Genomic DNA, 12445 nt, shown 5'->3' on the forward strand with positions numbered 1-12445 from the left:
GAAACCTCCCTCAGCCGCCAACAGCTACACACTTCCCAGGCTCTGCGGCCGTTTCGGTTTGAGGGACTGAGGAGCCTCGGCCAGGTCTAGAACCAGGATCTCACCTCGCTCCTCTCAAGGAGACCAGTTGGTTCGGAGACTGGTTCTTAATGGGAGCAGAGTCAACCATCTCAACAGCACGCTGCCCGGACAGAGAAGCAAATAAGAAATCCAACAAATTTGAATACACTGTATTTATTTGTAACAGATTCTAAAGAATCTAGTGAGTCTATGTCAAGCCCATCGCATGACAAGTGATACAGGTGTAGGAAAAAAAGACATTTAAACCAAAAAAAATCAGGTGTCATTCAAGCTACCGGAATCTTGCAATTGCCCCTCACAGGAGGCAGCACAGTATCACTGCAAGGTCTAGAAAAATTCAGATTCAACCCATTCACAGGAGTCCCACCGCACACACGCCGTAAATCAAAAGTGCAATCTCAACGTTAAGTTGCCCTGTCAAGCTGTTGGGGACCTTGACATCTGTAACGGGAAGGAGGGAATCTCAGTTTAGTGCGTCTATGTGTCTGTGGGCAGGGGGTAAGCAGCCTGTAAAAAAAAGCACGTTACATGCCATCTATGTTCATCCGAAGGTTAAAATGCAAGGAAAAAAAATATATCTCTTCCCTTGAAGCCGTGAAGGCAGCACACTGAAGATCTCAAAAGCAGCCCTTAAACCAGTTTTACCTTGCACTGGGAAATCTCAATCCCACCGCAGGGATGAGGCTCCGGGCACCAGGGATTTCGGGGCTGTGGCGGAGTTTATGCAGCAGCCTTGGCCGTGAAGGCAAAGCTGTTCTACGGGGAGGCAGTTAAACCTGTAATAACTACATAGTTAGTGACACTTTCAGCTCTGACTGAACAGCAAGCAAAGCTGGACCGGCTGTAAATTGGTTAGTGTTAAGTCCAAAAGCCCCCCCCCCAAAAAAAAAAAAAAATCACTCCCTCCCAACCCCCTTACACCCACTCCACCCCAAAAAAGGGAGCAATCTGGCTATATGCATTCCAAGGATCTAGTCTTTTATTAGAGCATTGTCTGCCCAGCTATTCATTACAGTTCTGTCACAAAAAAAAAAAAACAACAACAAAAAAACCCCCAAGTCAAAGGTACTCGAGTCCGTCAGGCTCGGATGAGGCCCCACGGAGTCCCCAGAGCAGCATCGAGGGAGCGCCTGCTCGCTTCTCCCTCCGTGCATAGTTAAATCTGAGCTGACAGTCTCCCGAGAAGGGGCACAGCGATCCAGGCACCGCTGTGAAAAAAAACTCTTTGTGCTCTTGACACCCAACGACTTCAAAGCCACATTTGACTAAAAGCCAAACCCTCCAGAGGGTTTGTTTAGAGAAGACATAGGTTTGGGTTGTTTTTTTTTTTTAATCCAACTGACTTTTGCACAACTTCCCACCCCCCCCAAGCCAAATTTCTAGCTAGAGGATGAATTTCAAACGCTATCAGTGGCTCACATGTGGAATCACATAGCTGGAAATAGCTGCTTTTAAAGACAGGACCTGCCCGAGGGAAGATCTCCAGCCACAGGAGGCTGGAAAAGGTCTGTCTGTCTGTCTCCTAGAAGGACACAGGCTCCAGCCCCCATCACAGCGAGAGCTGGAGGTAGAACCGACTAGTGAACTAGTTGGTTTGTGCTTCAAAGGACAAGCCTCATCTCCCCAGATAACCCAGCTGGTTTTCTGGCTTTGTGCATTAAAACCACACTGCATGCCAAAAGAAAAAAAAATATAAGCAGCATTTCAAATTCCCCTAGAAAATACAGGATTAGGTACAGCAGCCTGGGGTAGGCTCCTGGACAGATCTTCTGCCTCCCCGTTTATGTACACGCTCACATTTTGGCACCACAGACTTGGGAGCTTGAGTAAATTCATATACAGTTCCCTGCTGCCTTTTCTCCAGAAAGCTCTGCACAACATTTTCCACCATGCACTCCCCCCCCGCCCCCAGTGTCCCCAGTTTTAGGCATTTCCACGGAGTCACTCGCCCCTCCCAGGCAGCAAGCCATGCCGAAAAACCTCAGCGACACGTAACCTGCAATCCCATTCGTGCTTCCGCGAGGCTACTAGAAATGATCTTACGACCCCCCCACCCCACAACAGAAATATTTTGCTCTTTGGACATCCCCACTCAAGCTCTTGGGATGTCAGCCCCTGCAAAAAAAAATATTAAGGTTTACAGTACAGTTGTGTTTATATTGTTACAGGCACTTAAACAGGATTCTTTGGTCCATCAAAGGAATTAGCCACTCTGGCTTCTATCTTCAGAAACCACAAGTCTGCACACCCATAACACCTCCCGCACTAAAAAAAAAAAATAAATTCCAATTCAGATTCATTTCAGGGCAGTGCAGCTCTACCTCAGCAGAATGCTACAATCTCCCCTCGCACACCCCTGCCCTCCCACGCGGCCTCCAGGATTCAAAAAGCAATCGAGTCTTCCTGTAAACGTCCAAGTTCTCTCATTTCCAAAACACTGCACTTCCCATCACAGTGTACAGCAGACAGGCCTCGTTCCAGCCACCCCAGGAACGAGACACCCAGGAGTCCAGGAAGTTTCCTTTTCTTAGAGTTCTAGAAAGTTCCTTTTTTTTTTTTTTTTGCCCCCCACTCTCCCCATTCCCCAAGGCAAGGAAATACCTTGGAGGACAGACCCTGAAGTTTGTCCTGGCTCAGTTACAGGGAAGCCACGTTGGGTAGGACTGATTGCAAGGCAGGAAGGGTTGCACGTGGGCGACATAGTAGTTGAAGTTTATTTCACTGACATAAGGAGCTGGCTGGTAGTAGCAGGTAACGTTTGTGATGGTGGGGATGATGTTCTGCTCAGCCAGGACTCTGACAGCCAGCATGGCAATGAGGTTCAGGGTCTGCCTCCTTTCGTGTCCCATGAGACAGACCGTGCTCTCATTGACCACCCTGTGGAGGGTCATCAAATAGTCATATCGTTTGCTCTCCATCCCAACGAAGTGGCTCTGAAGGTAGCACTCCAGCTTCCTCTGCTGCTCCCCAATGTCTGAGAAGTCTATGAAAAACCTGGAGCACATGTATCGCTGTAGCACCTTCATATCTGCTTCCGATTTGGGCTTAAAGCCCCTCACCAAGAGGTTGCAGTATTTCAGAAGCCCCCCGCCTCTGATCTCCTCTGGGTTCCTTGTGGCAATCACCCTGTTCCGGAGATGGTCCATCGCCTCCTCGAAGTCCCCGTACATGCTCTCCCCGGTGACCGTGGGGTGGAAGCTCTCGGCCATGGGGTTCTCCGAGCACTCCCCAAACAGCAGAAACGAATCCAGGATGATCTGGAAGGAGTCCACGCTGAACTCGAACTGCCGCCGGAGATAGTCCACGAATTTGAGCTCCACGTTCTTCCCGCTGTTGTTGGAAAGCGAGATGAGGCTCCAGCGGTCAGTCTCGTTACAAACCTTCACCAGCTTCTGCACGTAGGCCTCCTTCAGAGTCATGGGGGTGATTTTGTCTTTGTTGACACCTTCTGGGAGGAAGTCGAGAAGGCAATCCATGACGACGTCTTTCACCAGCTGGAACACATCTTCAGTCTTCAGATCCACACCGAAGATGAGGTCTAAGTCTTTGTACCCCAAGCCACTGTCTTGATGCAGAACGTGACTGGCTGCTGAGCCATTCAACCTTACATTATGCACTGCGATTCCTTTCTTCTCCAGGCGACTACGGACAACCTGAGATATAAAGAGAGTCAGTGAGAAGCAAGAATGCGTTCTTGGAGCAGCCTGGTTAGGGCAGCAGGATTCACTCCCTGCGCTTTATGGGTCACTCCAGTGCCAGACAGTGAAAACAAAAAGCTAATCCATCAGAAATAGGTCACTTTGGGAAGCATCCAGAGTCTGGCCAGCAGCTGGAGGCAGCTCTCCTTTACCGATTTCCCTGAATTAGAGGGCTCTTACTGCACATCAACAGCTATTTCTGCTTCCACTACAGCTGCCTGCTCTCCCCTTCCTCCCCCTACCAGAACTGAGAGATTATTTGAACTCTTTGGGGTGCACTCTGCTCCCTTCACGCCGCGCAGCTGCAGCCGGACCTTCCAGCCACCAAGCCAAGAGCAGCCGATCCAAAAAGGCCTTTCCAAATGCAAGGCGGCAGCACAGTCTGCGGCAGTCCCTGTTGATTTAATCAGGGTGGCTCACGCCTTTCAGCCGTCCCCTCCGCCTGTCGAGGTTCATTAAATGCAAATCAAGATGCCAGAACTGCTCAAAAGCCCCAGCCAGGCGTATGCAAGTTCATGTCCTAACTAGTAAGTGTATCCTAACAATTTCCAGTGTGTCAGAGCTTCGTGCTGAACTTGGCACACTATCAAGCGCAAGAGGCAGCTTTCATCTGACGGGTGTTACTCCAGCGATTTTCATGCTGCCTGCTCAGGCCCGGCACACCCACCGGTACCTCCAAAGCTTTGTTCCTTCAGAGCAAAGCTGAATCACTTGCCCGATTACTTAACATGCAGGAGGCCAAAATAACCCCAAGACCAAAAAATAAACTACCCGGACACCAGCTTATAATTTGAGTTTAACTGAGCCCAAAGATCCCAGGATGATTAAGTTCCCATCTTCCACCAGAAGCTCTTCCCATCCCTCATCCTGCTTTCATGTTTCTCTCCAGCAATTACCAGCTGTCCTGTGAGCCCCAGCTCGTCAGTCTGCTCAGCCGGTGCTTGAAGCAAGGCTAGAGCTTGAAAGAGCCAAAGCTTGGGATACAAACATACAAATTATATCCCTAGGAGCCAGTTTGACTGGGCTACTCAGCCCTGCGAGGCTGTCCTGGTCTGAGAGGCCCCAGTAAAATTCCAAACCTCATCAGAGAGGGTGAAACTCCTGTGTGGTTGACATGGCCCTGAGCAGACAGCTCTGGGGACACCGGAGCATCGCGGCTCCAGCGAGTTGCAGCAGCCACAAAACTGTCCCTCCGTGAGTTTTGTTTAGAAGAATTAATAAATGAAGGTGACAACAGCAGTAAGGAACCCTTAGCATGCCACAGACTGCTTGGTGACCAAGCTAAGACACCGTGCTACCAAGCTCCTGCCACCCCGAGGTGCCCTTGCAAACAGAAAATATCTTGGTACCAAACGGTGCACATTTTTTAAACACGCTGTTAAATCTCACGATGCAGCTTCTCTGCTGGCATTTCCCCTAATACTCCTTGACATGAGCCGTTGCTGCTCAGGCTAGAAACATGCCCAGGCTCCTGGCCAGCCCAATGGTGACAGTCGTGTGTCACACAACAGCTCACCAGCTAGCTGTTCACCATCGGAAGCCCCAGGTCCCCACCAGCACATCCAACCCAGCCAGGGAGACAGTCTGAAAACTGAATTTACTCCTAAAAGAGACACTGGGTTATTTCCCCATACAGAACAAATCCCGGGCAGTGGATCCAAGGGAGTTCTTGGTGCGCAGTGATGCCAACTGATCTGTCACCAGAGTCACTCACCCAAGGCACAGCTCCAGCGCTACTTGTGGAGTTAAGAGTTTTGAGTTATTAGGCTTAGAGCGAGACAAGATATAGGTCAGAAAAGCGTTAGATGCAGAGCTGGGACCAGTGCTTGGAGAAGAGCCCATCCCAGATTAATTTCCTAACCCCAAAGAGCAGCTGCTTAACCCCTTTCTGGGGCTGGCTCAGGATCTGCAGCATTTCAGACCCATAAGCTTCAGACTTACTGGAACTCCCCAGGCTCACAGCTCCACCTGTGAGAGATGTATCCAGAAAAAGGGAAAAAAAAATCCAGCTACTTCAGTCAGTTTTGTCCCAAATCACCCCAAAAAGTTCCAGCCTTGCTGCTTCTCCAAGGACAGGAAGCTTCAGCCAACCAGTCTCAACCTGAAGCGCATCTCCCAGCTGCTGCCGGTGGGTTCAGTACGTGTTTTCCCCGAGGGTTGGATATTTCGAGGGTTAGCCAGCTGCTGACCTGCTTCCTAAAGCAGCACCTCACGTTACATGCGGTTCAGATAATTGAGTCTGACAGCCCGGCGCGCGCAAACCCTGACCTGCCGCTTCCCACCTCCCACAACAACAGGCAGGCAATAAATAAGTGCCTTTTAGGTTACTTGCTTCAGATTAGTCAGCCCTAAATACAGGGTCTGCCAGTGCGGTTGGTCAGAATTACAGCCCTCAGTTTAGTGTTTGAAGTTGCTAGTGGCAACATCCTTTTCAGCAGCTCCAACACCAAAACACTTCGGTTTTATGGAACTAAACAGTAATAAGTGGTGGAACATTTGATGCTGCACCGCACCAGGATTTTAAAAGCGCTGAGCTTCACTGGTGTAAACTTCCTTAACGCTGGCCTGGCACAAGCGAAGAGCAGCGTCCTGACAGTAGCTCTGAGCTGTCATTCAGTTTAAAGCTTTAACAGTCAAGATTTAGCACTTCTGCCCTCAAAAGATGCAGCAGAAACCTCAAGGAATTCAAAATCAGCTGAGGCTTTCATACAGCCGAGTCTTTCAAATGTCACCTTTCCATTTCTTCAGGCTTAAGCACAAATATTCTTCAAGCAGCTGAGGCTTCAGAATCCCAGTGATTAGTTTATTGTGAAAGACAGTTTGGTTTTGGCTTTGTGAATAGTCTTTTTAATTAGAAGCTAACATGCCCGATTTTATATTTGATGAGTCATTACTGAGGAATGAAGTTGCCTCCCAAACATGAATATGCATCAGCTTATTTGAACTACATTGTTAGTTTAATATTAAACACAGTTATTACTTTACGGTTAAACTAACAAGAACTCTTCAACGAGACAGAGTCTTCGGCAGACTCTGGAGGGTACAGTCAGTGTGACGATAATCAAAGGACACTGACATTTGATCCAGCATTTAAATTAATAACTGCCTCCTACAACGCACAAGCTCATCATGTCCCCCAGCATGAAGCCACTTCATGGAAGCAGCTCCAAAAAGCCTTTTTTGCTTTGCCCACCCGCATTTCACAGCTCCCTGGGCACTAAATCACCCCAAAAGGAGAAAGGCAGGATGGGACAAGGCAGAGCAGGGATCCACAGCACAAGCCGCAGCAGCTCCAGGGATCAGGCATGAGTTCTAAACACATGTGGTTCTTTTCTAGAGGAGGCTGTTTCTAGGACGCTCCTTCCAGATTTACATATTTCTGCTAAAACTGCGGCAGAATAGATGAAGGGAGGCCCCATGGAGACCCACCGGACCAAGAACCGGGGCCAACCGAGCGCCCAGCGCCTACAGAACGATGGGGTCCGGCTCCCCGCCCCGCCCCTCCACCCAGCTCTTAAACCCCCAGCCCCCGCGGGGGGACCCGCACCCGGCCGGGAGCTCTGCCCGGAGCCCGGCAGGGCTGGCTCGGGGCCCGGCGGGCCGGTTACCGCCGCCTCAGCAGTTTTATTTTCTCCCTGACCCCCACGGCAGCGGGGCAGAGTCCAACAGGGGGGCGAAGCGCGGCCCGTACCCCCCCCAGCCACCCCGGGGCCACCGCGGCCTACCCGGGCCTACCCGCCCGGGGCCTCACCTGGACGATGGTCCGGGGCCGCACCGACAGCGTGGGGAAGTTCCCGCGGCCGTGGATGGGCACGGCCTCGCCCAGGATCTGGTCCAGCCGCTGCACCTGCTCCCACGTCAGGACGCTGAAGCGCCCGCCGAGTTCCTCCGCAGGGCCCGGAGCGGGCGCGGCCTCCGCCACCAGCATCGCCCCCCGCAGCCCGAACGGCGCCGGAAGAGGAGCCCGAGTCACCCGGAAGTGCCGGGAGGACAAAAAAAAAAAAAAAAAACACCACACTTATAAAAAAAAAAAAAGGTGTTTGAGAGAGGAGGGTCCCGCGGGGCGGAGGCGGGGAGGCGCGGTCGGTGCCCGAAAGAGACGCTACAACGGACGGACCGGCCCGCGCCGCTCCCCGCCCGCCACCGGCTACGCTGAGCGCTGCGCTGCCCCGCGCCCCGCCGCCGCCTTATATAGAGCCCCTGGCCGCGCCCCCATTGGCCCGGCCCAGCCGCCAATCGCTGCCCGGCTCAGCCGCCACTCCGGCGCTTTCATAGGTTCAGGGTGAAGGCTGGAGCTGGGCTGGGCACCAATCAGAGGAGGGAGTAGGGAAAGAGGAGGGGCGAAGGCTAGAGGGGGCGGGACAGGCCGGCGGAGCCCCGCCCCTCCGGAGCGGCGTGCTGCGTGCGGGAATCCCGGCGCTGATTGGTCGAGACAGGGCGAGTGTTAAAGGGACACCCCAGGGACACCCCAGTGATGCCCCATTGATGCCCCATTGATGCCCTGTTGACGTCCCATTAACGCCCCATTCATGCCGCGCTGATATCACATTGATGCCCCGTTGATGCCACATTGATACCACATTGATGCCACATTGATGCCACATTGATGTCCCGTTGATGCCCTGTGCCCTGGTATCCCATTGATACACCATGGCCTGGCACCCCACAGCCTGGTGACCCCCAGCTGGACACTCCCCACCCCAGGGCGCTCTCTCCCCAGCCAGCAGTGTCCCCAGGGACCCACCGCACCCACCAGCTGCAGGGAGCTCCCACACCCAGGACACACAGGGTCACATCACGGAGTGACACCCCAGGTTGACAGAGCCCACCAGCTCAGGAGGCTGATGCCAGGCACTCCCAGCCTCAGAAATTCAACTCCAGCCTCTAAAATCCACCGCATGGCCCTGCACTGGCCAAGCCACCGCCTCCTCCCCAGGCCAGACATGTCCCCAGCCACTGGCCACCCATTTCCTTTCATCCCAACAATTCCCATCACTTTAAAGAGCTCATTTCTCCGCAGCATTTAACCCTGCAGACATTTCCAGGAGGCGCCTCCCCGCCGAGCCACGGCCCAATGCCCCACGGTCTCACGGACAGACGGGCACAGCGCCAGGATCTGCATCTGCAGCCTCCACTTCCATTTGCTCCGTTCCTGCTCGGAGCTCGGATCCATCCTTAAAAGCCACGTGCCCTGTCGCGGAGCGAGCCAGCACTGATTTACTCTTATACCCTTGCAAGTGTTTATTGCAAGAGTAACACCTGAAAACCCCCAGGCTCCCAAGCCGGGGTGTATCATCTCAGGGAGGCGACTGTAAAACTCTCCCAAGCTGCAAAGTCCGTCCCCGAAGCCAAGGCTCCGTGGCAGTGGGTTGTCCCCTCTCATGTCCCAGGGATGTTCCACTGGAAGTTGGATTTGGCTGCGGAAAGAGTGATGGGGAGATTTGGGTTTGGGGGGAAATGGGGTGTTTAGGAGCACCCATAGCTGGGGTTGGAGGGGAGACCAGGTCCTGGGGTGCCCCCAATCCCCGGTTTCCCCTGAATTCCTCCTCACATGGTGCACCAACAGCCCAAGGGGTCTCGTCTGCTGGGGAGACTCCTCATGCCATGGGGTTTCGCTCTCTGGAGTAATTCCACCAGGCATCTCCATTGGGATTAAATGCTGCTCCTGGTTGCGCCCCACAAGGCTCTGAATTGGGGTGCAGGAGGAGGGCCGCCCTGCCAGAAAGTGATTTTCCAAGTAACTTGATAAAAAATCAGGCAGCCACCTCCCATTGCAAAACTCTTTTGATCCTGTCGGCAAAACAGCTGGATCAGGAGGAGTTTCCCAAGAGGCTGAGAGAGGCCAAATGGCTTTAGGGATCGAGATCTGCCCCACCAGCCCATCCCAGGGTCCGGCCGGGGGGGTTTGGGTGCGGGAGGAGGGGCTGTCTGGGTGCCGAGCACCCCACGGGCAGGGCGGTTTGGGGGATCCCACCACCCATGACATCCCTGGGTGGTGGGACAGGATGTGGCTGCGGAGCCGAAGGGATGAACGAGGCGCTGCAGATCCTTGGGGTACGAGCGGTGGCCTGGTGACGAGCCAGGGGACACACGCCGGTGCTGCCTCGGCCGAGAGGGACAGGCAGGCTCATTGCTCGGGAGAAAACACGGGCTCATTAAAAAGAGCTGACGTGCTCGGGCCGGACAAGCTGAGCTGTTCGTTAACATCCATCACCAAACGATTATCCCAAAGAGCTGCCGGCAGCACAGCCAGTGCCGGGAATGGCACCGTGGCCATTTCCTTCCAGCTCAGCAAGGGCCAGCCCCGGCTGCATTCGGTTGTTTTGTTGGCAATTAAGGAATAATCACCATCTTGGGGTGTAACGCGGGCGGATCCTCCCTCCTGGGTGATGGCACGAGGGTTGTAAAGCCCCTTTTTGGGGTGTAGGGGTGGGCCAGAGGGGGCCAGGGACTCGGGGATGCTGTGACCCCGCTGTCCCCGCGGCTCTGGGGTTGGCAGCGTCCCAGTTGTGCCCGGGGACACCGGCTTCGCCCTGCCGGGAAATCAGCCGGGGAGGAGCTGGGACCTGCCCCGGCGTGTGCGTGGGGAGCAATGGGGCTGGAGAGGGGCAGGGGCTGCGGGGAGGGCGGCTGGGGGGTGCAGGTTGAGTCCCCCCCATCTGAGCGGAGACCCCTGGGGCATTTGGGACCTTTTTCAGCCCTGAGCGCCCATCGTGGGCTGCTCAGTGGGGGATGTGGGGGGAAAGGGCTGGAGGAGCTGGGGGATGTGACAGCCCAACCTGGAGGTGACGAGAGACCTGGGGGACTCCCTGACCTGCCTGGGACCAGCGCTGTCCCACCCGCATTTACCCAGGGCGTGTGTCAACCCCCTGCGCAAGCAGGAGGGACCAAGCCCTTCTCCCAGAGCCACCAACGTCACGCAGTGTCACTCCAGGGCAGCAGCAACGCTCCCTGGCAGGGCAGGGACATTCCTCCTGCCCTGCTCCCACAGCAGCCCCTGCCACAGCATCGCCACCCCGCCCACGCCAGCTGTGTGCCAGGCTGTCCCCATGCACATACTGCCTGTCCCTGTGCCCGTGGCAGCTGTCCCTGTGCATGCAACCGCTGTCCCGTGCACGCCTGGGCTGCCCCGTGCGCACACATGCTGTCCCCATGCAGATGCCAGCTGTCCCCATGCACACAAGTCACCGTCTCCATGCAAACACCCACTGTCCCATGCACACGTGCTGTTGTCCCTACACACATGCCACTGTCCCCATGCACATACTGCTGTCCCCATGCACATACCCACCTCCCTGCATCCGCTGTGGGTTTAGGAGGTGAAGCCACCATCAGACCCTCACTGCTGGGACACTTGTGTCCCCATGGCTGTGCCACCAGCTGCTTCCATGGCCCCGAGTGGCCACAGCAAGGCCAAATGTGGTGTCTCAGGCAGCACAGCTGCATGGTGAGCACCCATGTCACTGCCTGGCACAAGGGGTGTCACAGCTCTATTCTCAGCCTGGGGTCCCCATGTCACTAGCCGGGACCCCCAGACCCTTCGATGTCCCCGGCTGCCTCCTGGAATCAATGATAAGTGATGACGCCGGGACGCCCTCGCCCTGGAGACGGACACCTTGGAGGCCCTGAGATGAAAGAGAGCGCAGGGTGTCATTACTGTGGGTGACACAGAGCTGGGGAATGGCACCCGTCACCTCCCCCAGCTGCTGCAAAATGCACGGGGGGGACACGGCACCGCCAAGGCACGGGGAGGGGGACACAGCACCAACACGTCCCCAGAACGGGCAGGGACTGAGCTGCCCCCTTGAAGCTGCTCAGAGTGTCACCGGCTGGGGGTGTCCCTGTCCCCCAGTCCCCCTGCGGCATGAACAGTGATCTGCATGTCCCGGGCTTGGTGGCTTCCTGGTGACATCACACACTGTTTTGCTTGGGGTGACTTGTGCTTTTAAAGCCGTGGCAAGGGATGACCCTTCTTGAGGCCACTCGTTTGAGCTTGGTAGAGAACACAGCTGGTCCCTTCCCTTTGGGTTTTCAGCCCCTGGGTGACGCCGGGCACGGCTGCGGGTGGTGGCAGCTCCGGCGCACCCCGTCCCATCACCCGCCAGCTGCTCGGCATCACCACACCGGTCACCCCACTAAAGCTCTTGGGAAAGCCGGGGACCAGCGGGAGCTCCGCTTTGGGTGGCTGCTGAGCCTGGAACTGGTGACACCGGGGGTGACTTCCCGGCCCTTTCTGAAGGGTCTTGGTCTTTGCTGCTTGTGCAGTTTGCTCTGCCCCTCGCTGCAAGCCCGGGCTTTGTGCCGGACCACGCAGAGGGAAACTGAGGCACAGGGGTGCCCAGGGTCCTGGCCAGGGCAGATTCCTGCATGGGCGGGTGTTACGGAAAGAGCCATGAACCCCTTGGCACGCGAGTGTGCAGGGACAAGGTCGTCCCGCTGAAGGTCCTTCTATTCTCCTTGTCCTTGGTGTCACTGCCACAGCCAAACGCAGTTTGGGAGGGAACTGGGTGGGGTGACAGGGCACAGCGGGGGCTGCGTATTGGAAAAGGCATCAACACCAGCACCGCGGGGCTGGGGGCACACACCAGCACCCATCAAACCCCCGTGCCCATCCACCCCCCGGCCTCGGCACTGTGTGCGCTTTGGCAGTTGCTCAGCGGTGACGG

The 12445-nt window shown here is 55.3% G+C and overlaps 1 protein-coding gene across 1 annotated transcript; it reads right to left on the reverse strand.

Annotated features, from left to right (window-relative positions):
- Window positions 1–999: 999 nt before the first annotated feature.
- TENT5B (terminal nucleotidyltransferase 5B) lies at window positions 1000–7932 on the reverse strand. The gene is made up of 2 exons (XM_065650762.1): window positions 7531–7932; window positions 1000–3734 (listed from the first exon to the last, which is right to left on the reverse strand). Exons 1-2 carry the CDS (start codon window positions 7705–7707, stop codon window positions 2715–2717), a joined length of 1197 nt encoding a protein of 398 aa, XP_065506834.1. The 5' UTR covers window positions 7708–7932; the 3' UTR covers window positions 1000–2714.
- Between the last annotated feature and the right edge of the window lie 4513 nt (window positions 7933–12445).

Source organism: Caloenas nicobarica, chromosome 23 (genome assembly GCF_036013445.1).
Source record: "Caloenas nicobarica isolate bCalNic1 chromosome 23, bCalNic1.hap1, whole genome shotgun sequence".
Taxonomy (NCBI): Eukaryota; Metazoa; Chordata; class Aves; order Columbiformes; family Columbidae; genus Caloenas; species Caloenas nicobarica.

Bases quoted from the DNA above. Each gene is read 5' to 3' on its own strand.
- TENT5B (XM_065650762.1), bottom strand. From the start codon at position 7,707: ATGCTGGTGGCGGAGGCCGCGCCCGCTCCGGGCCCTGCGGAGGAACTC. The intron at 3,735-7,530 runs GTGAGGCCCCGG...TTTATATCTCAG, and splicing joins GGCCCCGGACCATCGTCCAG to GTTGTCCGTAGTCGCCTGGA.